At 42.9% G+C, this 26551-nt stretch overlaps 6 protein-coding genes across 6 annotated transcripts; 2 read left to right on the top strand and 4 right to left on the bottom strand.

Annotated features, from left to right (window-relative positions):
- Positions 1 to 8351: 8351 nt before the first annotated feature.
- Positions 8352 to 8972, bottom strand: EAF01_006809 (uncharacterized protein; the record flags this gene model as incomplete). The annotated part of the gene is made up of 2 exons (XM_038915063.1): positions 8352 to 8604; positions 8689 to 8972. 2 exons carry the CDS (start codon positions 8970 to 8972, stop codon positions 8352 to 8354), a joined length of 537 nt encoding a protein of 178 aa, XP_038770018.1.
- A 1300-nt stretch (positions 8973 to 10272) lies between these two features.
- EAF01_006808 (uncharacterized protein) lies at positions 10273 to 11157 on the bottom strand (the record flags this gene model as incomplete). The annotated part of the gene is made up of 1 exon (XM_038915062.1): positions 10273 to 11157. The coding sequence occupies one exon, from the start codon at positions 11155 to 11157 to the stop codon at positions 10273 to 10275; it is 885 nt and encodes a 294-aa protein (XP_038770017.1).
- A 1628-nt stretch (positions 11158 to 12785) lies between these two features.
- EAF01_006807 (uncharacterized protein) lies at positions 12786 to 14093 on the bottom strand (the record flags this gene model as incomplete). The annotated part of the gene is made up of 1 exon (XM_038915061.1): positions 12786 to 14093. The coding sequence occupies one exon, from the start codon at positions 14091 to 14093 to the stop codon at positions 12786 to 12788; it is 1308 nt and encodes a 435-aa protein (XP_038770016.1).
- A 1553-nt stretch (positions 14094 to 15646) lies between these two features.
- EAF01_006806 (uncharacterized protein) lies at positions 15647 to 20992 on the top strand. Its single transcript, XM_038915060.1, has 4 exons — positions 15647 to 16004; positions 16299 to 16737; positions 16794 to 20373; positions 20424 to 20992. The coding sequence occupies exons 1-4, from the start codon at positions 15892 to 15894 to the stop codon at positions 20705 to 20707; spliced, it is 4416 nt and encodes a 1471-aa protein (XP_038770015.1). The 5' UTR covers positions 15647 to 15891; the 3' UTR covers positions 20708 to 20992.
- Positions 20993 to 21179: 187 nt separating this feature from the next.
- On the top strand, positions 21180 to 24062 carry EAF01_006805 (uncharacterized protein; the record flags this gene model as incomplete). Its single annotated transcript, XM_038915059.1, has 1 exon — positions 21180 to 24062. One exon carries the CDS (start codon positions 21180 to 21182, stop codon positions 24060 to 24062), a length of 2883 nt encoding a protein of 960 aa, XP_038770014.1.
- A 381-nt stretch (positions 24063 to 24443) lies between these two features.
- On the bottom strand, positions 24444 to 26123 carry EAF01_006804 (uncharacterized protein; the record flags this gene model as incomplete). Its single annotated transcript, XM_038915058.1, has 1 exon — positions 24444 to 26123. The coding sequence occupies one exon, from the start codon at positions 26121 to 26123 to the stop codon at positions 24444 to 24446; it is 1680 nt and encodes a 559-aa protein (XP_038770013.1).
- Between the last annotated feature and the right edge of the window lie 428 nt (positions 26124 to 26551).

Raw genomic sequence — 26551 nt, 5'->3', positions numbered from 1 at the left:
ATTCGATGCTGATCGACGTACCGAACCTCATACGATTCGCCTTCTTCAGCGTCTGTTACGCTGAGGTCTTCGTTCATAGTCCCTTCGTCTGTATCTCCAAATTTCCAGATACGACGGTTCCATTGGTCAATTTCCCGAATAGACCATGATTCTCCTAACTGCGGGTCTTTGTTTACCCATGAGAGGCCTTCGACCTCTTCTTCTTCTTCGAGCTCTTCTTCGTAAGCTGGTGGTGGCGTGGCTAGCCCTGTCATGCTAACAGCACACAATTGTGGCGTGAAGGTGGCATTAAGTTGGCCCTTGCCGAACTTATTCTTAAAGTTACCCTTCTTGCCCCCTGTTCTCTTGCTTCGGCATTCTGCTGCTCGGTGCCCTGCTTTTCCACATTCAAAGCATAAGTTATTTTCTCGTCTTCGTTTCTTTTCCGGATCATCATTCCCGCTCTTGTGGTGCGTAGCGTCGAGTTCCATAGGGTCGCCATATCCCTGTGGATTGTAACGTGGTCTACCCTCATTCTTGCGGTAACGCCCTTGCTTTTGATTTCCCTGGGGTTTGTATGATCTTTGACTTTGTCGATATCGGTAAAGACGATCATCTGACTCGATGGAGTCCTGGATTAGGTCGTTCAAGTCTACACTCTCGGCAGATCTTTCTAACTCCAGTCTGACTTCTGGCTTGAGTCCTTTACGATAGTGACTCATGATGGCGGTTTCGTCCCACTTGGTTGTTCCCGCATATCTTCGGAATTCCGTAGCATACTTCAATGCTGATCCTGTCTGCTTGAGGTTGAAGATCTTATCTTCCGCTACCTCTAGCTCATTAGAGTTCCCGAAGATTCTACGTATCTCTGTCTTAAATCCTTCAAAACTGTTGAAGATTGTTCGAGTGGGTTGCATGCGATCCTGATCGTCATGCTCGAAATAGTCGCGCAAGTATGGCTGAATCCATTTGCCTGCCTCACCTCTGAGGTATGACACGGCCCAAATACTCTTAGATTCCTTTTCGGTGAACTTGTCTTGGTTGAATCTAAAATAGATTTCAAGTTGTAAGAGGAAGGTGTCGAGTTCCTGTCGACTTCCTTGGTATTTGTCTGGTAAGGCAATCTTGAGTGTTTCGTTGATGGTAATTTCCTTGGGAGCGTCGGTCATCTCGACATCGTTGGTGTCGGGTGCTTGTGCCTGACTGCTCGCGGATGCACTGATGGGTGTCATATCGTCGGTTGGTATTGAATTGGTACTTGAAGCAGAAATGGTGCTCAAAGTGTTACGGGAGCTGCCTCTAGGGTCACGTGGAAGTGTCTAGAGATCTCTCGAGGTGGTTTAGACTAGACTTCAAGTAGGAATTCAATAAGGTTGTAACTGGTTGCAATTCTCGTAACTATAGTAATGAAACTAATGATTGTTCTTGAGCACGAAGCTCTACATTGTAATGAAATCCTGTTCCCTTATATAGACCTTCCTGCTCTGTTAACTCTTGAGTCGATTGTCGAAAGCCGATGGTCGAGTTTCGAAAGTCGAAAGTCGAAAGTCGATTTCGATTGTCGGCTTTTATGGTCACGTGATGCTAATCCTGTAGTTCTTGTTATCCGTCGTAACACCTATAATGTAGTTTAATACCGAATAGGCTATATCAGCGAGTGGACTACTTTTATCTTAATTTATATTCTTTATATTTAATATATATTTTATTAATTATTTGTTATGAAATCTATAAATAAAGAAGTACATTTACTTTTAATTATTGAAGCTCTTTAAAAAAAAACAAAAAACTAAGTATTTGATAAATTACTTAATTATATAATATATTTTGTATAATAATTTATTATAAAATAAATAATTTTTTTTGTGTATAGAGATTTGAGTGAATTGTTATAAGATTATAAATTTAGAAAAGAAAATGATTATTTGATATATTTTTAATATAAATTTGAAAGGTTTTTTATTTAAATTTAAAAATATAAAAGATATAAAAAATTATATTTTTGAATTGAAAAGTATAAAATGTATTAGAAAATTTTAGGCATATCAATTTATAAAACATTAAATTGAATTAAAATTATATTTTAATTATATTTATAATTTTCAAAAAGCTTTTTATAAGAATTCTGAGTTTTTTGAAAAGTGGTTTTAATTAGTTATAAATATATAAGCGAAATATAACATTTTAAATAAAGATTTTTATAATTTTAATAAAACAGATTTTATAATGAGGATTATATATATAGTAATAATAATAATTAATATTAAATGAAATAGTAGAAATAAAATAGTACAATTAGATAATCGAAAATGAGCTATAGTAATAATATATATGTTACGGGAGCTGCCTCTAGGGTCACGTGGAAGTGTCTAGAGTTCTCTCGAGGTGGTTTAGACTAAACTTCAAGTAGGAATTCAATAAGGTTGGTAACTGGTTGCAATTCTCGTAACTATAGTAATGAAACTAATGATTGTTCTTGAGCACGAAGCTCTACATTGTAATGAAATCCCATTCCCTTATATAGACCTTCGTACTGTACTGGAGCGTTCAGGACCTAGAGAGGTCCTGGACCTTTGGTCTGTATGGACCTACATTCCGTTATGCCTGTCATGCAGGGTCCATCACGTGCTAAGAGTCATGTGACGCGGTACCGAGGATGGACCGGCGTAACAATATAGAAATAAAAAAAATGAAATTATTCCCTTATTTCTAATAATTCAAGGATAGATTTATCTTTTTAATTGATATATTAAAATCGATTTTTCTATAGATTAGATTATTAAACCTATGTTTAATAAATGAATAAATAATGAAATAGATTTAAAATAATTGAAATTGTCGGAACACGTGACCAACAACGTGACATTACATGTCACGCTTTACTCCACATATACATGAAATGTATAAATGGGGGTAATACATATATATAGATATAGTAATTCCCTTTTTATACAAAGAGAATAGATAGAAATATACAACCCTTTTACTTATACATATTGTATATACACACCTTATCAAGTCTGCCCAACAGAAATACTTTAATAAATATATTAAAAATTGAAAAAATAATAAATATTAAATGTTAATATTAAATAGATATAAAAGTTATAAATCAAAAGCTTTTTAAATATATCATAAAGAGAATGATATTAAATATATATATTTATTATTATATTTAATTTATTTAATTTAATCATTTAATATTAATTATTTTAATAATCTGAAATGTTTATATGATAATTAAATTAATAAATTTATTAAAATATTTATTAATTATATTTTAAAGATTAAATTCTTTATAGCTTTTAAAATTGTATATAAAAAATCAATCACTTTTTAAAATATAAAATCAAAATTCCAAAGAACAGATTTAATATCATTTAATCCTAAAACTATACTTTCGAAATTAAATATTCGAATTTATATATCTACCCCTTTCTCTTTCAATTTAAATCAATTAATCTTTTAAATCCTTTACAACTCAACTAAAGCTTTTTCTCAATCAATATTAATTAAATTTAAATAAATTGTTATCAATTAAGTTTCTTTATATCTTTATTTAAAATTATATCAATTTTAATTAAAAGTATAAAAAGATTAGCTTATAAAAATACACTTTTGAATATAAAGATTTATATATTTTAAAAAGTAAATAAAATATTAAATAAATATCAATATATATAAAAAAGTTAATTATATTAAAGAAAAGTATTTATTAGATAAAAAACTCTTAATATATTATCTTAATAAAAAATTAATATTTAAATTTAATACAATGAATGTTAAAATAAAAGAAATCCTAATAAATAAATATTATAGTAAGTATAGAAAGTTAGATTATAATATAATAAATTCTAAATTATTAAATTTTTAATAATTTAAATTAATTGATTTAATAATTTGAAGATGTAAATTGAAATGAAAGTAACCTATTTAGTGATATAGCCTACTCGGTATTAAACTATGTTATCAACAACTTCATATAAACCCCATCTTACCGATGCTATGCGAGGATGTCAGTCATCAATCCGACACCGGCCAACAAGGCTTTGAAAAATAGTGCTTAGGAGCATTGAAGGATACCCCACAAGTGCCGAAACAATCAAATCGATGCAACATGGCTCTCTTCTGAATTTTGTTACCAAGACTGGTGAAAAGTATCCCAGTGATTGCATGTCAACCACCACGAATCAAACAATCATCTGCCTTGGACACATATATCTCGATGGAGCTCTCAGATGTAAATCCAAAAATGATTTTTTGGTATAACTTGGGTTATTTGCCCTGTAGACTCAGGCTGCCGAAGTCTGCAAGTCTTGACAATGATGTGTGGAAGAGATGAACGGCGTCATATTCCAATTTCATGATTTGCGCTTTTTATCCATCGACAGCTTCTTGATGTGAAAAGACCAAGAAATAGACAGTATGAATACTTGAAGTATTGACAATGGTAGGTTGATATAATCTTACCAACAGTTGGGCATCGCAAGTCTTTTTTCTGCCGTTTCACCGCCTTGGTAACCCATCACAATTTTATATCAATCACTTCTATCGATGTGGTCAATATTCTATAACCAAGACCAAAACATCATCAAAGTGACAAACTCTTACATCTCGCAGACTGGGCGATTTCCCCAGCCTCTAAAATAGAACTGGATTCCTCGGAAAGAACTCGAGAAAGGTCGACGTCCTCATTTTGGGGTTTGACACTGACTTGTGCTTGAGTAAATAGAGGCGGACGTTGGATAATGTGGCCCAAACCGATACCAAGCGCACATGGCTTTCTCCTGCTTCAAAGACTGGAATGTTAGGGTCGGTCCAATAGTGTCGTTGAATGACTTCTCGATATAGAAGTGAATAACTCATTCACATAGTGCGTTGTAGGAAAACTTCATCCTCTGCGACAAATCCATCTTAGGTCGTGATCCCAAGATGAAAGAATTGTCGTTGCAGAATTAACAACTCAGTCTGACCTGGCTATTAGTTCCACCTCCATGGCAACACAAAAGCCGCACATTGACTAGTTTCGGGTGAGAGATTGAATGTGGAAAGAGTGATTAAGTCGAGGTTCTTCTTGAGATCCCGAAGAACAATCGATTCGATGCTTTCGCTTCGCTCGTCGAAATTGCGATGACTGGAGTAGGATTGAGGAACAATCCTGAATATGGATCAGAATTCTCGTTCACCGGATTTTGATCAAATGTTTGCTTGGTTGAACGACCAGCTAATTTGATCGCCAGATGGAATAAAGTGCTGTGATCAACCTCCAAAATATCAATCCCGACGGAAGCGCACAAATTAACGAGTTTAATGAGCTTGGATAAAAGCCATAGATTTCCGGTATATTGCTTTTTGGGGTATGTAATCGTGGAAGCTAGCAAAGTTGATGGCATCGCTGTTCATTTTCCTATTCTTCTATCCAGTTCATCTGCTTTATTAGGCACGGCGCGCCGTCGTGACAAAGGGCAAAGCACATTGAGTAAGTGATAATCCTTGTCCTCAACCACTTCTCCATTCGAAAGTTCGGCTTCGGTTTTCGATTGGAGGATTCCCTATGGGGTATTTGTAAGACCTGTGTATCTGGAAAATCGGCATTAGCTGCTAGTACAGAACACCATTAGCCTCATTTCTTTTTTCAATTTACCTGCGTATCGTACGAACTCTCAAATCAGACATTGTTCTTCTATGAGGAACGAGAAAACTGCTTGAAGTGTACACTCGCGTGTGACATCAGCATATAAATAATGCCAAGTCAGTCTTACATCCCATCCTAGCAATAGAACCAATCCGTGATTCATATAACATAATTTATCAGTACGTGTATTATATCAGTATGTACACCATTTCAAAATATATCAAAATTAGGTTTTTTTTAATATTCTTATTTTAATAATTAATTATTATTTTAAAAAAAAAAGAATATTAAATAATTATATAAAAATAGATTCTTAGAAATTTAATTTTTATATAAATATTTTTATTAAATCTTAAAAAAAGTAAAAATTGTTACAATTTCTGTTACAAAATAGTTATTTTTATAATAACTATTTTATAAATTAAGTTTTTCTTAAAATTAATTAGATTTTTATAATTTATATATAATTAAATATTTTATATTAAATTTTCAGAAATTTTAATTTATAAATAAAAAAAATACACAATTACACATAAACGAATTTTATATATAAAATGAGTGGTGCATGTATTGATATGGTGTATGTACTGATAAATTATGTTAAGCAAATATATTTTAGTATGTTTTATGGAGGCTGTGACATCTGTGGTTGTCTATTTGCCGAGCTAAATATTTAGGGATCTTCACCTTTCTATTCTGTTGATCGAGATTTTAAGAATGCAATGATGTTACTGGAACTTATCGAATGCAATGAGGATTTCACAACCAGAGGAACTCTCAGTCTGTTGCCGGGGATTGTCAATTGCGATATCTCGATGATGGCTCATTGACTCATCAAATTGACTACAAGTATTCAGAGAAACAATCTGGTGTTTGCCGTAGTTTTAAGTCTACAAGCCTAGATATCAGTTAAGGCTCTTGCATTCCTTTGGGGAAAAACTACGCTACTGGATCAACCGAGCAAGGCTTCTGGTATACTGTTCATCCTACTGGACCTTGGAATCCGAAGATTTGGAAATACATGCGTGTGCATCCAGCACAGCATTTGACATTCCGCCACCAATCTGAAGATTTGTTCGAAGCAATATATATCCTCAATGAAAGTCCTGACGGATACAAACAGTCAATCTTCACTATCTTCCCTGAGAACCCCATTTATCCTATAGGAGATTTGTTTTCTCCCCATGCAGATGATCCTGAACTACGGCAGTTCCGCGCCCGAGCAGATGACATGCAATCTTTCATTACAGCCGAATAATTCTATCCCACAACAATGGAGCGTATTATCGCAGCGCATCCAGAAGTTGCTGCTGTTCTATTTGTTGGAACACGACGTCCCAAGGGAGCTCTACTCGTGGAGTTGCGAAACCGATCTGAGGATAAAGATGTCTTTCTTGAGTCGCTATGGCCGCTTGTTGAGGAGGAGAATAAACCTGTGCCGTACATTGCTAGGATTACTAGATATATGATCTTAATCACGGATGAAGCAATTCCAATGGCGAGGTCTGTCAAAGGTACTATTGAGAGAAGAGGCACAGTGAGACTTTATGAACAGAAACTTGATGTTTTGTCTGCAGTTCATGCTTAGAGCACAATTTTGGAGGCAAATGGTTAGTTTCCTGTATTGAAATATCAACATTATGAGTCCCTGTGATAGATCCACCAGTGGGTGTACAGATTGACGGGACACTCCAAAAATGAACTTGTAGAGATCTCTTGATATATTCAATTCTATATTTTAAGAATAATTACAATTGTTTATTCAAGATGAAACAATCAAAGTATAAATTTAATATCAAACAATCGAAGAATGAATTTGTCAATTTTTTTGAAAGTTGGGAAGTGACCCTTCAATCTATGCACCCACTAGTGATCTACATTCTGAAATAGGGCTTGACGAATGAAAAAATCAAAACGTTTTTAGTTGATAATGTTCGATCAAACGCGTTCAGAATATTCGTTAAAAAGGGAGTAGTGAATATAACCTCGGACCTTTTATTATCCTAACAGTGCACAAAAATGAGTATAATCCTCGCAGAAGAAAACTGAAGAGCAGGGAGAACAACATCAAAAACCCTAGGCACACCTGATAGATGGGTCCGACAGGAGATGACTAGGCGATTGAATAAACACACGGGCAGGATCTTCCTGTGGCTTGTACAATTTAAACGAGGGCAAAAATGGTACACAATTGGTGGAGGAGATGTGGAAACTACGCAAGCAGGAGGAAATTGGAAGTTATGAGGATTGACGGATTAGAGCAAACAATGGGTAGAGAAATCAAAAAGGGTTGTGCTCGAAACCAATGCTCTTGTCGTGTCTATCGGAAGAATTAGACATGATGAAAGCAAGACTTCGCGATGCAGCTCCCATTCCCAGTGCAGTAAAAGGTACTTTCTGGTCAAGAAATGCCGAGATAAGTGCGTCCTTCTCGCTAGTATGCAGTGGAATAAGGGTTCAATGTTCGATGTGTTGTTGGACATGGAGAGGGGCCACGCAAATCAAAAATGGGGGAGGTCAGATTCCTCAGATCCTGGAGATGAAACCGCCCAACGACTGAACCATATATGTTTTCCGTTTAGAAGGATATGAGAAGATAATCAGTCAAGCTATGTTGCGCATGCACGCGACAACTCTGAAGAAAGTATCAATACAAGACAAACGCCACGTGCCCCATCTATGACCACCCCCCACCTACTCATCTCAAACTAATCCTTCTCCTCCTCCCCTTTTCCCTTTACCTCAACTCCAACTCTTCCCCCCCACAAATCCCATCATGCAAAACCCTATATCCCGGCGCAACACCCCCCCAAAACGGTATCTGCAGCGTCGCAACCGGTTCACCCCCCGACGCCGTCACATGACCATTCGCACTCTTGTCATGCGTATCCGCTGCCACAATAATGCCATTGGCGCCCGCTGCAAACGTTGCGGATTGGTTTGTTTCGGGGATGGTGATGATCATTTGGCCGGAGAGGAAAAGTACGTATCTAACTTTCGGTCAAATTTTAATTTCCCTGGTGATTTTTGGATGAGGCGGACGCGAAGAGGGGAAGTCATGAGAAGAGACATACTGCGCAGCAGGCGCTACATGTGCAGCACCGGGGAAATTAGCAGGCAGGTATCCGTAAGTCGCGTTTCCCATCGCGCCTAGATTCTGATAAAGCATCTCGGCACCATAACCAGGCTGCTCAGTGGAGATGATAGGATCGGTAAGTTGCCAGCATTGGAAGATGGAGATGTTGTTGGAGGCGGTGATGGCAGTTAGGTTGAAGTGTGTTGGGACTGCGTTGACGGGTGATGGATAGGAGGCGAGAAAGGGGATTGCGAAAAGATAAGGTGTGTATTGGGGATGCATTTTGCATCTGGGGGGTTGACTGCAGGATTGGAGAATTCGATCACGAGTTGATATCTTTCAATGATATTGACTTTGTATACATATGATAATGCCAAAGCTTCCCTGGTAGGCGCTAGAATCATGCAGCGGCGGGGTACCTATTTTTACTATCCCCGATGCTGTAGGTTGGTTTTAGATAGGCATTCAGTGTTGCATGTGCATTGAGTCATTCCCGTAGGATACACAGGCAGTGATTGGCACTTGATAGTTTAACCTTTACGGCATAGCAGCTGATGTAAGCCCCAGATCTTTGGAGTGATGTAGTCCAATCTAGACTTTTGATGCAGTAATTCGTTGATTCAACAGTTAGATCCAATGAAGTCTGAACGTCACCCACCATATATTTCACCAATCTACAACTCAAGGTGGTACAATTCATAGATAGCCACAGGGCGGATTCGAACCATTCCGGCTGAACCAAAGATGTGTAGCAGTGATTATCAAACGAGAGTGCTACCGGTAGAATTCGGATGTGTATGCATATGAACAAGGAACTATGATCGATCTCCTTTCACAATCAGAGTTAGGCGCATGTAGTCTTTTGCACGGAATCTCTACTAAATGAAGCACCGATATTGAAACAACGCTTCGTGCAGATTGTTGCAGCTGTACCATGAACACGGGTGTTGAGCCTAATGGTTGTCTTGCACTTGTAAACTCATGATTGGTTTAATGGTTGATGTAACGCCCCGCAGAATTGAAAACTATCGTATATTCAAGATCAATCGGTCCATAGAAAAGTGCATGCACTTGCATTAGTCTGTCCAATAATAAAAGGATAGAGTGAACAGCTGGAAGTAGGTGCAAGTAAATGTCACTTGATGGTTCTTCACCTGCTCTTCGGAGAACGACTCAGAGTCTCTACAGTATTCATATATCTCACATCCAAGGTAAATAGTGAACAAAAAACAGGAATAAAGATGGTGAGATGGATTTTAATATTGGAAATTGGACTTTGTTACTCATCCCACCTCCATCATATCGCACCAAAGTGCTAACTATCTGAAATGAACTCGTTGAAATATCGTCGTGCATTCGTCCCGTCTTTGTATCATAAAAAAGCATATCCAACGCCATATTCCGCCATAATTCAAGATCCAGTTATCGGAATAACCGATCATAACTGTTTCGCAGAGGCGAGCCTCTTGTCCCATTCCTTCCGTTCCATGTTCGGTGCCTTGCCACTCCCTTCAATAGTTCTCGTCGTCATTCATCATTCGCATCTTGTCTCTTTGCACCTTGCTCCACTGTCAATCAACCCCTAATACCGATCATCATCATGACGTCTCCCATGAGAATGGCTAGAATGCCTCGAATGACTTCTATGTTCGTGTCCATGATGTCCATGATGTCCATGATCATGATGTCTTGAATGCCTATCCTCTTCATATCCTCCATGACCACTATACTTTTCATCCCTGTACCCACCATGTTGCGAATGCTGTGATCCCTCACCATCTCTTGGCGGCGAACATTCCCGACCAGTCTGTGCATCCTCATAGTACTCTACATCCCGGTTGTTATGATCTTTTCTATATTTCTTCACTTTGTTTCCGAGAAATTGTCCAGCGATCATTCCACCAGCTGCATACAAAAGTTTTCCCATGGTGCCGCGACCGGTTTGCGATGCGACACCCCAGCCTCCTGCGGCGCCGAGTCCCATGGATACAAGCCCACGATCGCCTTCGACGGGCTGACCGTTGGCATCGAGTTGCTGGGGTGGAAGATTAGCGCCGGGCTCGTGGTAGGTTGGTGCGGCACCGGGGGGTGCAGAGCCATAGGGAGCGGGCGCACCATAAGGAGCAGGCGCTGGGGAGTAGCCACGGTTATCAGTGTAGGCGTTCAGTTGTTGGTTTCCGTATGGATCATTTGGAGGATAGGGATTTTGTCCATAGGGAGATTGCTGAGGAGGAGCTCCGTAGGGACCTGGAGAGTGTGCTGGAGAAGGACCGGGTGCGCCATATGGTGGTTGAAGGTTCTGTGGTGGGTAGGGATTTTGAGAGTAATTTGGGGCAGGAGGATAGGCGGTGTTATCCTGACCATATTGAGGTTGTTGAGGGTATGGTTGAGGTGGAGCGGCACCGTAGGGCTGATGTGGTGGGTAGGGATTTTGGTTTCCACCACCATAAAAGTCCTGGTTGGACATTCTGTTTGAATTATATCTTTGGGGTTTGATGTGTTTGATGATGTTTGCGACAAGGTTGATGATTGAATTAGATGAGATGGGACGTCTGAACAATGTAAGCAGAGGAGAAAGCAGTCGAAGAGGGGGTGTGGGTAAGAGGATCTTATATAGGGCAGAGCAGAGCACAGCACGGATTATATAATAAGTAATAATAAGTAATGATTGAGGCACAGTTATTAGGGCAGTGAATCGATCACCTGCAGCCTTGCAAGGGATTGGAGCCATTCAGGCCTAAAAGCCTTAATTGGCATAGCTGACTGTATGAGTGGAGAGCGTAGGGCTTATTCAACAACGCTGATTGGTCCATTGGCAAGTCATGTTCCGAGTTCCGTGGTGAGGGGCAATCTACTGCGCCACGAGTATAGGTTAGTCATGCAAATCATGCAATAGATTCCTTCTAGAAGTTTGAAGAAGGCTTCTTGGGAGAACGATCATGGGTTCCTGACATGCTGGCTGGCTGGTATGTTTGGAGCGTCGGGTATGAATGGTTCATCTGTTCTTTTGCAGCGTTTGATGGTTCATCTGTTCTTTTGCACCGTGGATGATGGGATGCTGAGAGTGTTGAGAATGATCCAATCAAAAGTCTCCCACTATAAATTCATTACAATATTATTCGCACTCGTATTCATAACCTTATCAATAGGTATACAGTATGAAGCTTGACGAATCTAGCGAGTAATTTAGCATACCCAGGTATTCATTCATCAATTTGTCCGAACAATAATAATAAGCCACTGTGTTATTATAATATAATACTGAGCATCCTAACCTCTCCTCTCGCTTCCAGCCCCTTCATCAATAACCCATCATCCGCACTCAGCCCAATAAGATAAAGAAGTAGAAAACGTCATCAACCTCGGATCCTCCAAATAACAGAATGCCACTCTACGCCTTATTGCCAAGCCACAAACCCTCAGCCCCCGAGCCACCCACCTTGCGCAACGAATGCCGAATTTCCGTTCTTGGCAACTGTCAACGCTAGGATACATCTTCGCTATCATGTACGTAATCATGGCCATAGTGGCTGTAACTATATGGACAAACAAATGAACACATGTGTTGTCCTGTTGTCTATGCAGTATGTATGTTCCACTTTCGAGCCTCGTCATCTTTTTTCGGCGACGATAGGACGATAGGAAATGCATGAGAGGGAGCCGGATTAACCATGTCTAAATTTACCTATGTATCGTTCTGATTCAGTGGCGTGTGTATGTATTGAGAAACCATACGTTTCCCCATTCGGTGCCGATTCAGTACCGAGGACATACTGACTGGAGAGTCCGAAATTTCTTCGGTAGAAATCATGGACATGGTCACGAGGTACAAGAGTCATTATACCCCCTTGGCATTTTGTGACATTGAAAGTGATCCACTATGACATTCGACAGTTGTCGGGTAGGCAATCGTCAGGCAATCGTCGAACCTCACTTCGATCATTCGAGGTAAGAGAAATAGTTATGCGACCAATGTTTACATTGTAATCTTGCTCATCATAATATTACCACCCAGACGTCAATCCCATCGAACCTTATCTCCCCGACTTCCGATAGCATTAATTCCACAGCTCAATTGCATATTCCCCCCCCAAATCAAACTAATCTAGATCTCCCATACCCATCATCCAGACCGATGTCGGCCCTCTCATCATAGAAGAACCCACCTCCCTCCATTGCAGCTTGCCTTTGCATCATTTCGTCCGGTCCCATGCCCACCTCACTAACCCAATCTTCTACATATGGAGATTGGTAATTTGTATTCAAAGGGCCACCATAATTTCGACTACCACCCTGGCTACGGTCATGAGTAGTATAAGGCATCATAGATGGTTCCATTCTCATCGAGCGCTGTTCAGTCATCTCCCGTTGTAAGTCTGCATTGCTTCCACCCCCTAAAGGAGAACGAGAGTGAATAGATCCATACCGGGACGATGTAAGTGGGCTGTCCATTTCGCCGTACATCAGAGGACTGGGACTTTGATGGAGATTGATGTGGTGGGGATGGGGACTCCTCATTGCTATTTCATTTCGCTCGTCGTAAACCATTCTAGGTGTAGATCGTTGGGACAGGCGGGGAGAATTGGGGTAACATGCGGCTGGCTGATAATCTGGCGTCATGAGATATTCGGGAGGGCCGGGTCCTAGGTCCTGGAATTGTGTTCGTGAAATTGGGGCTCGTGGGCTGTAGTACCGAGGCATTTGAAGACTAGAATTGGGATAAATGTCTTCGTGTAGATGCTGCCGGCGTGGATTGGGATGTTCTTGATTCAATGCTCTGGACGCCATGTTGCGGTTTATCAGGTGTTCGAATGCTTCATGTTGACCCGAACCTACATTTGATTGCAATCTCCTTCTATCGAGTTCTTCAAAATCTTCTAGGCCCCGTGGTGCTGCGCCTAAAATATGATTTCGATCGCGAGGATTTTGTCTACCGAGTTGGAGAGCCTCAAGACCTCCGGGATTTTGGACAATACTTCTAGATCTTGGGCCTATTCCTCCTATTGCAAGGGCTTCTAGACCACCCGATCCTTCCAAATATCTTTCAGTGGGACTAGAATGATTTCGTTGAAGTAAAGGTAAAGATAACCCCGTCGAGGAGGGTGAGTGGTCTCCCATTCTTAGAGTTCCTCTAGGAGAATGTATCATTCTGTCCATGGACAATTGGTCTCTAGGACTCAGTTGTCTGGCGTTAGGATTGAAATTTGGACAACCCTCCCAATGAACACCGTTCTTCTCATGGCGAGTATCGTAGCAGCCGGATGTTGAACCTTGATGGTTACTTAAGTGTGAACGAGCATGTCGAGAACCACGATGAGATCTGCCTAGACCAATATTTTCGAGAAGCATGTCGATAGAAGGTTTCGCTTTGGGCTTGGATATTGACTCAACGTTATATTGCATAGATATGAAATCAGAAGGAGAAAAATAAAGAGAAATGTTGCGGAGACAGAGGGAGGAAAGATCCTAAGCAAACTTCTACTGTTGTGCCACCCGATACCGGATACGACAATGGACAAGTCATATGTGAGTCAAGATATCTTCTGACGATAGATGTATCTATCTTTTCAAGCTTGTTGAGGAATTTTGACAAACTGTAACACCTGTTCGTGGTCAAACTCCGCGCAACGTGATAGATTGTATGATGACCAGCCAATAGCTTAACTAGATGTTCGCATGAGCTACGAATACAAAGTTCCATAGGTGGAATCATGATTGTATAGGTACTCAGAGATCATCGTATTGATCTCCCAGGTGAGCAAGCAAACATTTTGATATGACTTGGCTCCCAAGTATGGGATCGTCCGACAGCCGGACTTTTTCAAATCATGTACGATGGAGTAGGTAGCGAATGAGAACCATCTAAATCATTTGTTAGACGCGGAAACAGTCTCGTCAGAGCATTCCAGGGCCCAAGTCTAGATAAGTAAAAGCTTCTTTGAGCTTTGCTCTTTTTTCCTTGTGGTATGTTACATGTTTCTTTGATTGATTGATTGATTGATTGATGGGAAGACCGTTAGCACCGGTTTCCTTGAAACAGGAAAGTTTCGTGTTCAGATGTAGCAAGTAATACGAGGATGATTTAATAGACATGTGGTAAAGATGGAACTGAGAATTGGAGATACTAGAAATGATATCCAATTAGTGAAATTTGGTACTTGCTAACATAAATGCCGTTATTATCAAAGTAGGACAGAAAGCCTAATTATAACTCGCTTAATCTTCTGGTCAATTGATAAGCTCAAGAAATGGAGGAGTCAAATACGGAGTAGACACCTACAAGAGAGATAGAAATGGTTGAGGCAATAGATAAAAAAGATGCAAAAATCGGATCAATTGATAGACAAGAATAAAAGCATATAAAGACAGGAAATATATGCAAAAGCTATACGGAATGGTGTGGGAGATCTAGCGATACAAATATCTCTATCAAACTATCAACTCACCAAGAATGTTGAGTGTAAGATATCTGTAGAAATAGAAGATATCACCGGTATCAAAGAATTTTGCTCCTCCGGTTCCTCGAGGAAAACCGCGATGAAAGCAGGAAAATTGACAAAGTAAGTTTCTTATATATGGATGACTATGGGTATGAGAAACTGTCCTTATGAGGTTATGTGGAAAGATATCGAGAAATCTAAGAAGATATTAAATATGAAATCACTCTGTAGGAAGAGAGTAAAGGTTCTTCTAAATCGTACTCATAGTATAGAACAAGGAGTAAAAGAACTTCTCACAGTTACATACGTACGCATATATATCTGAGCTTCATATTGTCTTCTTCGCCAATGAAGTTGGCCAAGGACGACGGTTGAAGGATGATTACTTTGGTGCAAATCACGTGCACGCTAAACTCTAAGCGTACTAACTCCTTGGAGCTACTGACCTTGGACGTTTCTTGCCCTTAACAACTTCCTTCGCTTTTTTTGTACGAAATTCGAGGTTCCTCAAATATCCAGAAGAAACGTTCGCCCCCCGCAGATTCACGAAGAAAATTCAATCTTAAATCAATATCTCAAGATATTCATTTGAAGATAACTTAATCCTTCTCTACAATCTTTGAACAATACTTAGTGCATATTTAAATTTGTGCGCATTATCCGCAATCAATCTACAAAGTCGCCGCGCGATCAAAACTTTTACATCTTACACACTTCCTTCCTCATTGTGAAAACAAGAGAAAGCTACCAACACAATCAATATGCCTTCGCAAATGCCGTCAAGTTTTGCTTCTGCCGCAGCAGCGGCTGCAGGTTCAGGTTCGAGTCGCGATTCTCGAACGGGTAGGAACGAAGGTGCTCGTGGTAATGAATGGTATGTTTGATCCTTCACACAGTTTCTTTTCTTGAGAGTTGGTTACAATCGCTTTATTGATATAATTGAGTTATTTTGGTAAAAATTATATCTACATTCATTATGATTTCTCTGTCCCTTTGATCCAATTACTTTCTTGGGGTATTTGGTGGTTTTGAAAATTCCAGACGTCATTACCACCAAACCCTTCATGGGGTTAGATCACAATTTCGAAATGCATTCAATCACCGTCGAAGACATCCGTCGTCTCTTGAGTCAATCAGACCCGGTTACTAATGTGATCTCACATCATAGGGCCAGAAGAGATACTAAATCTACCAACGGAAGTGGAAGTGGCACGCTGACCTTCCGTCGTTCTTCCAACGCTCCTCATACATTATCCGCACAAGCAGAAAACCTCCCAGCACACAGTTTCGAAGCTTCCGATGACGTACCACAACAACCACCTCAATCATATGAGCCATCTGTTCCTGCAGATCTTCGTTATCCGAAAAATCAATTATTGGATTTATACCAGAAACATCGAGAGGCTAAAGATTCCGGCGCGCGTAATGGCGACGTCTCAAGACTTTATGTTGAAGGCTGGAACCCTGGTCAGTCGAATGGGACAAATGGTCGGGCATGGGGTAAGGTCACCGATGGTAGAGAGACTCATGGTCCAGATGCATGCTGGGATATGAGTGGCAGTCAGAGACCAGTTTCATTGGAAGAAATGACTGAAGAGGAGAAAATCGTCAGTTTACCTACCTGGCAGCTCGCCGCAGTAATTGATACTAATCTCTACATTAGCTTTTCACTACCGATGTTAACTCTCCCATGAAACCACCACCTCAGAATCAGAATAAGGGCTCGAACGAACAAGGATCTAACACAAATGGTCGCAAAACCTCGGTTTCTCACGGCTCTGGCAACTCCAATTTCGCCGTTTCTTCACCAGCCTCAAGCAGACCTGGTACGCGCCGCAGGGAGACGAGCGATGCAGTCCCGTTCGCTGCTGGATTAGGATCTCCTGCTGGGACTGGTCGATTTCCCCGAGACGAGGCCTCTCCTTTTTTTACTCGTAAACTCACGGATTTGAAAGATGATGGCGACGATAGAGTGGAAGAACCCAAAAGTTCCTTACCATTCGGTCCCTTGATGCGTTCTAATACAGGCGGTGCCAACTTGGGAAGTGCGCCACTATCCCCCTGGGGACCAACGACCACAAGTGCAACGATGACTCCAATGGGAACCTTCGGTGCATTTGCGATGCCAACTCCGACAACTCCTAGTGAGAAACGACCAGGATTTGGAAGTATTCGAGGAGAGAGTCGACTTGCACATCTTATGCCGAAAGAAAAATCGGAGGAAAGCGCATCGCAGCCTGCCGAGCGTTCATGGAGAACTAGACCTCGAACTGATACAGATCCATTTGGCGAGGATAATGCTCCTAGCGGCAGCGCTGGTCTCGGAGGTGGTCAAGATACTAGCCCAACCTTGAATCCCCAGCGAAAGGCTCCAGGACTTGATACTCCAATCCGTGGACTGTCGAGTGACTTCGGGATGTCTGATATGCCTGGCTTTCGGGATGCCCAATTACGTGCTCAAAGCCACCAGACACCACAAGGACAACATTTTAATGAGCCATTGAGTCCCGATACTAACCCGTATCGCAGCCCACCCGAGGAACGTAGACACGATGATAATTCCTTTGACGATGACAATTCTCATGAGCGACCTCAACCATTAGGCGGTATCCCAGAGCACACTCCAAATGCTTTTGGTAATCTTTCCAGAAATTTTGGTAGTGGTGCCTTCGACGGAAGCGATCGTAGCCAAACATCTAGTGTTGTAGGTGGTGTGTCCCGGGGACCATTCGCAGCTTTAGGGGGACTTCCGTCATTGAGTAATGTTGGTGGCATGGGGGGTTGGCCTACAAATAACAATATGGTCTCTACACCGGACCGTGAAAGTCGATCTGTTTTCCCAAGCGCATTTGGAAACTCTATATTTGGATCTATGGGTGAGATACCATCGCCGGTCCATAGCTCTATGGGAGGGGGTATGTTTGGGCATGGAAACCCAATGGGTTCCATCGGGCGTGGAAGTAAGCTTGGATCTTTGTTCCCTCCTGCCATGCAGGCTCAGATGCAAGGTACAGAGAACGACAATTCTGGTGAAATAGGAGACATACGACAAAACAGTGCATTTGGAGCGATTGGCCGAACCCAATTGCATCATGGTAATTTCTATGGATCAGAACCTCGCACCCAGGAGCCATTCTCAGCGGCGGACTCTCAGCCTAGTGCAACCATTCCGCAAGCTCCTTCGGCTCAATCTAATTACCAACAAGCCCAGACTGGGCCTGATTCTGCACATGGTCAACTTCCCAATTCTCAACAACGTATGATGGTTATGCCAGATAGAATGCGATGGATCTATCTCGATTCTCAAGGACAGCCTCAAGGTCCGTGGTCTGGGCTGGAAATGCACGATTGGTATAAAGCCTCATTCTTCACTGCCGATCTCTCGGTCAGAAAACAGGAAGATACCGAGTTTGAACCCCTTGGTCAGCTCATTCGTCGCATTGGAAACTCTCGTGAACCATTCCTTGTGCCTCAGATTGGCATCCAGCATGGACCTCCTACTACTCAAGCTACCCCTTTTGCCTCCGCCGCTACAGCCCCCACTGTCCAATCCGGATCTGTTCAACCTCCATTTGCCGGAGCATTCCCAAGCTTCGGTACTACATTGACCGCTGAGCAGCAAAACAATCTAGAGAGACGTAAGCAAGAGGAACAGTACCTCATGGCGAGACAGAGGGAGTTCTTGGCGGCTCAACAGGTCAACATGAAGCAAATGCAGATGGGTGGCCTTCCTTCGACCTTGCACCACCATTCAAGTGCACATAGCTTGCAAAGTCAACCCAGCTTCGGCAGCATGACATCGCCAATTTCTATGCCACCTCAACCTCCAATGCCTGGTGGATTTTTCGAGTCCGGCCCTAGACCAGGTCTGTCGCAGATGATGGGAGGTATGTCCAGTGAGTTTCTTCATGACGATTTATCTCGCCTTGGTCTCCAAGATCGTCAACAACCCGGAGCAGTCGGTGCGCCAACCTCTCAAGCTCAACAAATCAATGCACTCTTTGGCCAGCCTCAACATATTGGCGCTCAACGAGATGCTCCTAGAGCAGAGCCTAATGATCCCGAAGGCTTTGTAGCTCGTCTTCGACAATTCAATCAGCTTAGAGCTGAGCATGATGCGGACGAAGCTGCACAATCCTCCACAAATGAAGATCCCACTCCTCAGCGAACTGAAGCTGAAGCGAAACCCGAAGAGCAACAATCACAATTCCAAGAAGAACAGAATGTGGTAGAGGAAACATCCACACCAAAATCACCTGAGGTTATCTCTTTAACTCAACAAATCAAGGATCAACAAGCTTCAACCGCATCCGCACCAGCCAAACAATCTCCAATTTCTGCCCCTCAACCCGAATCTCCTTGGGCCAAGGTGAATACCAGCCTTCCAATGCCTTTCCCACCTCCGGCACAATCAACGACCCCTCTTCCTGCCCCAACGGCACAACGAGGAGGTCGCTCCGGCCTGCCTGATTCCTTACATGCAGAAGTCCAATCGCGTTCTGGGACACCTGAAGCAGTTAGCGCTGGACCAACTCTTGCACCATGGGCTGTTCAACCTGTCGAGGCTCCTAAAGGCCCTTCTCTGAGGGAGATTCAAGAAGCCGAAGCAAAGAAGGCTGCTCAAGCAGAGGAGGTTGCCGCTGCTGCTCGCCGTGCTTTACACGAACAAGAAATGAAGATGCTTACTAGTCAACCAGCTGCACCAGCTCCAGGTCTCCCAACCACGTCTACCTGGGGAGCCATAGCAACACCTACAACTCCTTCCAATGCCTCATCTGTTTGGGCCAAGCCGGTTGCTGCCAAAACTCCTGTAACTGCCACTTCTTCCAAGAAGACTCTCGCAGATATTCAAAGAGAGGAGGAATTGCGCAAAAAGAAGCTTGCGGCTAATGCAGCAGTATCTCAACCTTCTCCCGTTGCAGGTAGTAAACGCTACGCTGATCTAGCAAGCAAGCCATCTGTAACCACTCCTGCCATGGGAGGAGGTTGGTCTACCGTCGGCGCCGCTGGAAAGGTTAAGATTCCAACAGGACCGTCTGCTGCAACTTCACCTGTCCCGGTTCGTGCTGCTAGCACTGCTTCTGTAGCTAGTCCTGCCGCACGAACAATACGACCAACACCATCCGCTCGCAACGTACCTATGGCTGGTACTCAGGCCGGTAGCAACGCTGCGAATGAAGAGTTCAAGAAATGGACAAAGGCTACTTTAAGTGGTAAAGAAGGTCTTAATTCTGATATTGATGGTGAGTTGAAATTTATCTTAGATGCATTTGCCAAACTAACGGATCTCTAGTTGACGTTTTCATGAATATGTTGTCTTCATTCCCAGATGAAGCTAGTATTATTGCAGATGTTGTGTATACTAATTCCCGTGTGATGGACGGCCGTCGCTTTGCCGAGGAATACATTCGTCGCCACAAATTGGCTGATAAGGGTATTGTTGAGCCTGCCAATACTGGATCGAATGATAAGTCCAGTGGAGGTGGATGGAGTGAAGTCGCCAAGAAGGGTCCAGCAAAGGAGGAACCCACTGCTGGCTTCAAAGTTGTTCCCACCAAGAAGAAGGGAAAGAAATGAGGGATTATATGATAATGTCTGATTGAGCCTCTCTTTATTATGGATAGCTTTGTCTGAATAGCGATTTTGTATTGCAGGCTGGATTGTTCTTACTAGTCAGCTATCAATTCATGAAGATCATGTTGACTGACAGGATTACTCGCTGAGCTAGCGAAAGAACAAATAAGTACATTTTGCAGTAGAAATAGTATCAAAAGAACATCAATGTAAAAGTTGACAGCGTATGAATGCTATGAGTGAGTTCTCTCCCGACCTTTTTCGAATGATATGTGAATTTTCAAAAATTGGATCTTGGAGTATGCCGGCACATGGGATTACATGAAATATGAAGCCTGATCTACGAAGTATTTACTGTTTGATGTTTGAAAATCATCGCTTACAAATCATTTCAACCGACCTTCATAAATTTTCCCACATGAAAAAAAAAAAAAGAATTGAAGCCCAATACAACAACAACAAAAACATATTCAATATGTCTTTCGCCTCAGATCTGTCTACCGGCGGTAAAGGTGGTACATTGGATGCTTTATTGTTCAATTTAGAGCAATTAAAAGAACTTGAAGCTGTATCAGAAATTGTCACCCATTATCTCGATGGAGATTACAAAGCCGTCCTCCGCACACCTACTGCGCAAATTCTGATACAAATCTTGGCAGAGAATGTTCATCTTTCCAAGGAAGATCAAACTCTTGCTCTCAAGGATGCAAATCTTCAAAATCGGGAAGTCATTCTTTACACATTCATCACGGGATTAGCAGCGTTTAACGCATTCCTCCAAACAAATGTTACGGGACCTTCAGTAGATTTCGGAGATGTTTTCCAAAGCTCGGAATGGAATGCCGATGAGTTGAGAGAGAAATGCCTCAGGAGTTTGGATGTGGATGGTGTGAGTGTTTATCAATATATTCCCAAGGTGGAATTATTCTGCCTGGCGAGATATATCTTTACAGTGGTTTTCCCAAGACGTTCCTGGGTGAAAACCTGGGACTGTAAGTGGATGAGGATTAGAATCAACGCTTATCATCAACGATTGTTGAGTGGATATTCGATGAATGGTAGAATGAGTGATTCGACAGTCTTGCAGGATTTGATTGAACAGGATTTGAAGGTTTTAGAAAAGGAGGTTTTTGTAGAGGAAAGTCCGTTTGGAACGGATGCGAAGGTTATGTTGTTGTTGGAGAAAGCCCAGATTTATATTATGGAAGGTTTGGATCTGAAGGCTAGAGAGAATGTGAAGAAAGCTAGTGAGGTTTCGGGATTTGAGTATGCTCTTTCTGGAGCTTTGGGCAAGAGGACAAAGTTTCAGCAGACGGATATTTCCCAACTGGTTGTCTTTGCCAAGAGTAGAGAGGATGATGCGAGTACCAAGGTTGTGGAATCGGCCGAAAAATCAGAGGAAAATGCTCCGTCATCTGATGTCGAGCAGGAAAGCACAACTGGTCCTCAAGCATTGGAGTTGAACGATGACACATTATTGGAGTCCATTGAATTTGCCAAAACACCATCCGACAAAGTAGATAACTCCAATTTGCCAGCAGCTTTAGCTGGTGTGAAACCAGATGAGCAACCACAACTTCATCCTCTGGACCAAATTGCTCTATTAACAGAAGCTACTCTCAAAGATACTCTGTCTCCTCTTGACAAGTTGAATAGCGAAGAGATTCTACCATACGCTGTCCGTGTTCTCTCGGATAAACCCACTAACTGGCAAATTTACACACAAGCTCTCTTGGTCCGAAGTAGAATCGAAGCCCACAGATCTAGAACCCAAGAAAGGTCTGTTCTTCAACTACAAGTCATCGTGGATCAAATTATTGCCGATACACAAGAATCTACACCAACAGTGGATGCTGACGGGGTACCACAAATTCAAGTAACTTCTTTCCTTCCACGAGCCAAAGCCGGCGAATCTGCTCCGGTTACCGAGAGACTGAGATACGTCAATCAACTTAACACACCCACGAGATGGGAAATCGAAACTGAACTCGCATTCGCATGGTCTAATGCCGGCTCCCTTGTCAGCGCTCTGGAAATCTTTAAGAGACTAAAGATGTGGGCCGAAGTAGCATTGTGTTATCATTCTGTGGCTCAAGAAGACAAAGCCCGGCAAATTGTCCGAAGACAACTCTACTACTCTTCCCAAGGCCCAGAAATGGACAAATACGACATCGACGCCGATGCCGTTGTCAAAGAGCAATGGGACGGTGAAATGCGCACTCCCCCTCCACCCCACGCGCCCCGTCTCTGGTGTATCCTGGGAGATCTCGATCAAGATCCAGCATGCTGGCAGCGCGCGTGGGAGATCTCTAGACACCGTTATGCGCGTGCTCAACGCACGCTTGGAGATTACTACACGCGAAAGAACGATCTTGCTGCGGCCCGCGAAGCCTATCTCGCTTCCGTAGTTGTAAATCGTCAAAATAACGATACCTGGTCTCGACTTGGCGATATTGATCTCAAAACTGGAAACTGGGACGGTGCTGTTATTGCTTTCCAGCAAAGTATCATGATCGATGATACCGATGCGAAAACATACAGCAATCTTGGGTCCGCACTCTTATCCAAACACGACGAACTTGTTTCCTTGCAAAAAATCGCGAAGAAGGAAGAAGCATCTACCGAGATCCCCGATGACGAAGAAATTGATTTTTCGCTCGACAAAAGCGATAAATCCAACGATCCCAAAGAAACACTGAGACAAGCTCTCATGGCCTACAAACGAGGCGCGGCCATCGCCCACGGCAATTGGAAAATCTGGGACAACGTCATCACGATCGCGACACGCATGAGTCCCCCCGCTTTCCCCGAAATCCTCATGGGCCTGCGCAATATCCTGCGCATTCGTGCACCCAGCGTCGGCGAATACGCAATCGATATGGATATTCTCTCTTCTCTCGTGATCGAAGTCGTCAGCCGGGATAAAACAGACGAAGTTGGTTCCTCGGGGGAAACTGGCATTTGGGTGCCCAAACGGGGAACGCTCGCGCGAGCTGTAATTGAAATGATGGATCGAGATATCATTCCTCTGATTACGAAACGCGTGGAATTGTACGAGACGGTGGAGAAATTGCGGTTGTGGCAGCGGGATTACAAGGGGGCGTTGGAGGCGGCGGAGAAGGCGTGGAGGATGAGTATGAATGAGGAGGGGTGGTTGGAGAAGGAGGAGCTGTGGATGAGTGTTGTGGGGACCACGGAGAGGTTGGTGGGTGCGTATGAGAATTTTGGGGAGGAGGGGAAGTGGAAGGGGAAGGCGAGGAGTGCGGTTAGGGGGGTTATGGGCAAGGGAAGGGATTTCTGGGAGGGGACGAAGGGGTGGGAGACGTTGGAGGGGTTGATGGAGGAATTGAAGGCGTGAGTGATTGTCCATAGGGAGAGACTGTATCGTCTACTTTAGTATGATGAGAGGATTTACATAGGAATGCTGGGTGGGTGACCAAAGAAAGGAAAAAGGAACTTAGACGGGGTTGCTTCCAAAAGCTATTAGAAGACGAACGATTATATGAACAACACGCAGTGAGATAACGTTTCGAAATGCGAATTGATAGTAAATGCGTGTTACTTATCGTATATAATCAAGATTCCAGCTTCGATATCACACTGCTAAAAAGTACAACTCAACCTACACAAATATGAAAGCTCATCTTATCAAGAGAAATCCGCTTGTGAGTTGCAGGTTGAATGTTTTTTCTATTGTCTAAACACTACTGTGTCTATATACGAGTCTAATCATGCGGGTCTAGCCAACAGCATGTTCCTCTGCGCCCTCTCTTCTATTTTCCTTGCCTTCGCTCACACCAAAAGCTCCACCGTCTAATATAATATTTTCATTATCATCCATGTCATCTTGTACCCTCCTCCACGTTTTCTTCTTCCTGACAACTTCTCCCTCGCCATCACCACCATCTCCTTCAATTTCTTTTCCCTTCCCATTTCCCTCTACCTTCTTCGCGGTCCAGATAGGTTTAATCAGACCCCCCAACAACGGATTCCTACTAAACGTTCCTCCTCCCGCATTTCCCCCTACCGTAGTTTCCACGACCTGAAAATCCTCCTCCTCTTCTTCCCCCTCACTCTCAAACTTCGGCGCCTCAATCTTCGCCATCCTCTTGACAATCTTCCCCCCCACCAAATCCACACTAACCACCTGTCTCCTCTTCTCATACTCCGGTCTCGCATTCCACTCCTGCTCCGCCAGCACCCTCTGCTGTCTCTTCAACTCCCTCGCTCTCTCCGCCGGACTCGCCCACATCCCACCCATCCCACTTCCCCCACCAACCGCCACACTCGCCGCAAGACTCGTATCAAAATCCGCAGCCTCATCTCTCACCGTTGTGCGCTTTGCATTCTGTGCCTGAAACCCCAACAATCTATCACGATGTTCCTTCGCCTTCTGTTCCGCAGGCGTCATATCATTTGATTTCGGTGCGGAGAAGGGGGCCGGGGTACGGGAGACCTCTGCGCGACGATGCGAGGAGGCATCCAGGCGTTGTTTTTCCGCTCCGCGCTCTTCCCGCAATGTGCGAATCATAGATTGGATTTCATCTTTTCCGAGGATATCTGCGCCGCAGAAAGTACACGGTCCCAATCCCTCTTTCACACAGATGACTTTTCCGCACGCGAGACAATTCGGGGCCGCGGCCAACAATGGATGACGCGTGGCGATGCAATTGCATCTCCGTTTTGCGGGATCGGACGAGGCGAGCGAAGAATTGGTTGAGATTTCCAGCGTGCGGATGGCGGCGTCGAGATCGGAGAGCACGGTTGAGGCGCCGTGCATGGCATTTCCGCCGGTGATGTTTATTTTTGTTTTGGGGGCGGGCGAGGCATTGCGAGAGGGGTTTTGGGAGGCGGCGCGAGAGGAGGCGCTGGATTTGGATTTCTTGCTGAAGTCGGATATTAGGGTGCCGGCTGCTGAGGGAGGGGGACGAGGAATCGGTGCTTGGATTGCGGAGGGGACAGGGTCGAGAGTGAAGGCGTTGGGGGATCCTGAGGCTTTGGAGGAGGATACAGGTGTGGATTTGCGCGATACATAGTCATCTTCGTCTTTCTTTTTGTATGCTGTTCCCTGTCCTGTGTATGTCTCTTGAACTTGTCGTGGTGCTGGTGTATGAATGGGAGCCTTCATTTTTTTCGGCCCTCGAGTTGACTTAGGTACCCCGGATGTAGAACCTTGTGTTGAAGATTGTGCTGATGCTTGTGAGTATGTTTGTGCCTGTGAAGCGGCTTTTGCAGCAGTAGGATCTTGTCGTCTCGAATTGAATGAAGAGATGAATTCGATGCTTCCGGGTGATTCTCCTAGTAGATCGATAAAATGGTCTCGAGCGGCGGGTTTGGAAAGTGTGTTTGCGTAGTCTATAACTTGCTTTAGATCTTCCTCTGGGAGAGGTAACAGGTTTTGTAATTGTGCGAGAGACATGATTACTCTCTTTGTATGGTATTGGGGAGAAGTCGTTGAATTGATACCAGTACAAAATGTTGATATGAGTCTTGATCAGTTTATTTTGGTTGAAGGTGCGACACGGTCCGTAAAATCATTGGCGTCATCATTGAAGAGAGTAGTGGGGTAATCTACCTTACTTAGCCCGTCTGAAGTTTACATATGATAATTAGCGAGGATAGTAAGTATTATATATCACCGGACGAAAAGATGTCTAACTACTCATATTAGGTACTATCAACATGGTCTTTTTGGTAATTCTAAATATCAAATCTTGAAATTCATAACTCACTCAACAGAATAAAGCTAACTTATTACAAATCAAACATTAACAACAATCATAAGACATAATCATAAACATCATACTACAAAGTAATCGTCGTCTAATTCATGGATAGAGATGATCT

This window comes from Botrytis porri (assembly GCF_014898465.1).
Source record: "Botrytis porri strain MUCL 3234 chromosome Unknown BPOR_008, whole genome shotgun sequence".
Lineage (NCBI taxonomy): Eukaryota > Fungi > Ascomycota > Leotiomycetes > Helotiales > Sclerotiniaceae > Botrytis > Botrytis porri.
This window is presented reverse-complemented; position numbering and strand designations above follow the sequence as displayed.

What these genes read in the sequence shown, in the direction of transcription:
- EAF01_006806 (XM_038915060.1), top strand. Translation starts at nt 15,892, where the DNA reads ATGCCTTCGCAAATGCCGTCAAGTTTTGCTTCTGCCGCAGCAGCGGCT. An exon ending in GGTGCTCGTGGTAATGAATG is followed by an intron (nt 16,005 to 16,298) that starts GTATGTTTGATC and finishes CTCACATCATAG; the next exon opens with GGCCAGAAGAGATACTAAAT. An exon ending in TCTTAATTCTGATATTGATG is followed by an intron (nt 20,374 to 20,423) that starts GTGAGTTGAAAT and finishes ACGGATCTCTAG; the next exon opens with TTGACGTTTTCATGAATATG.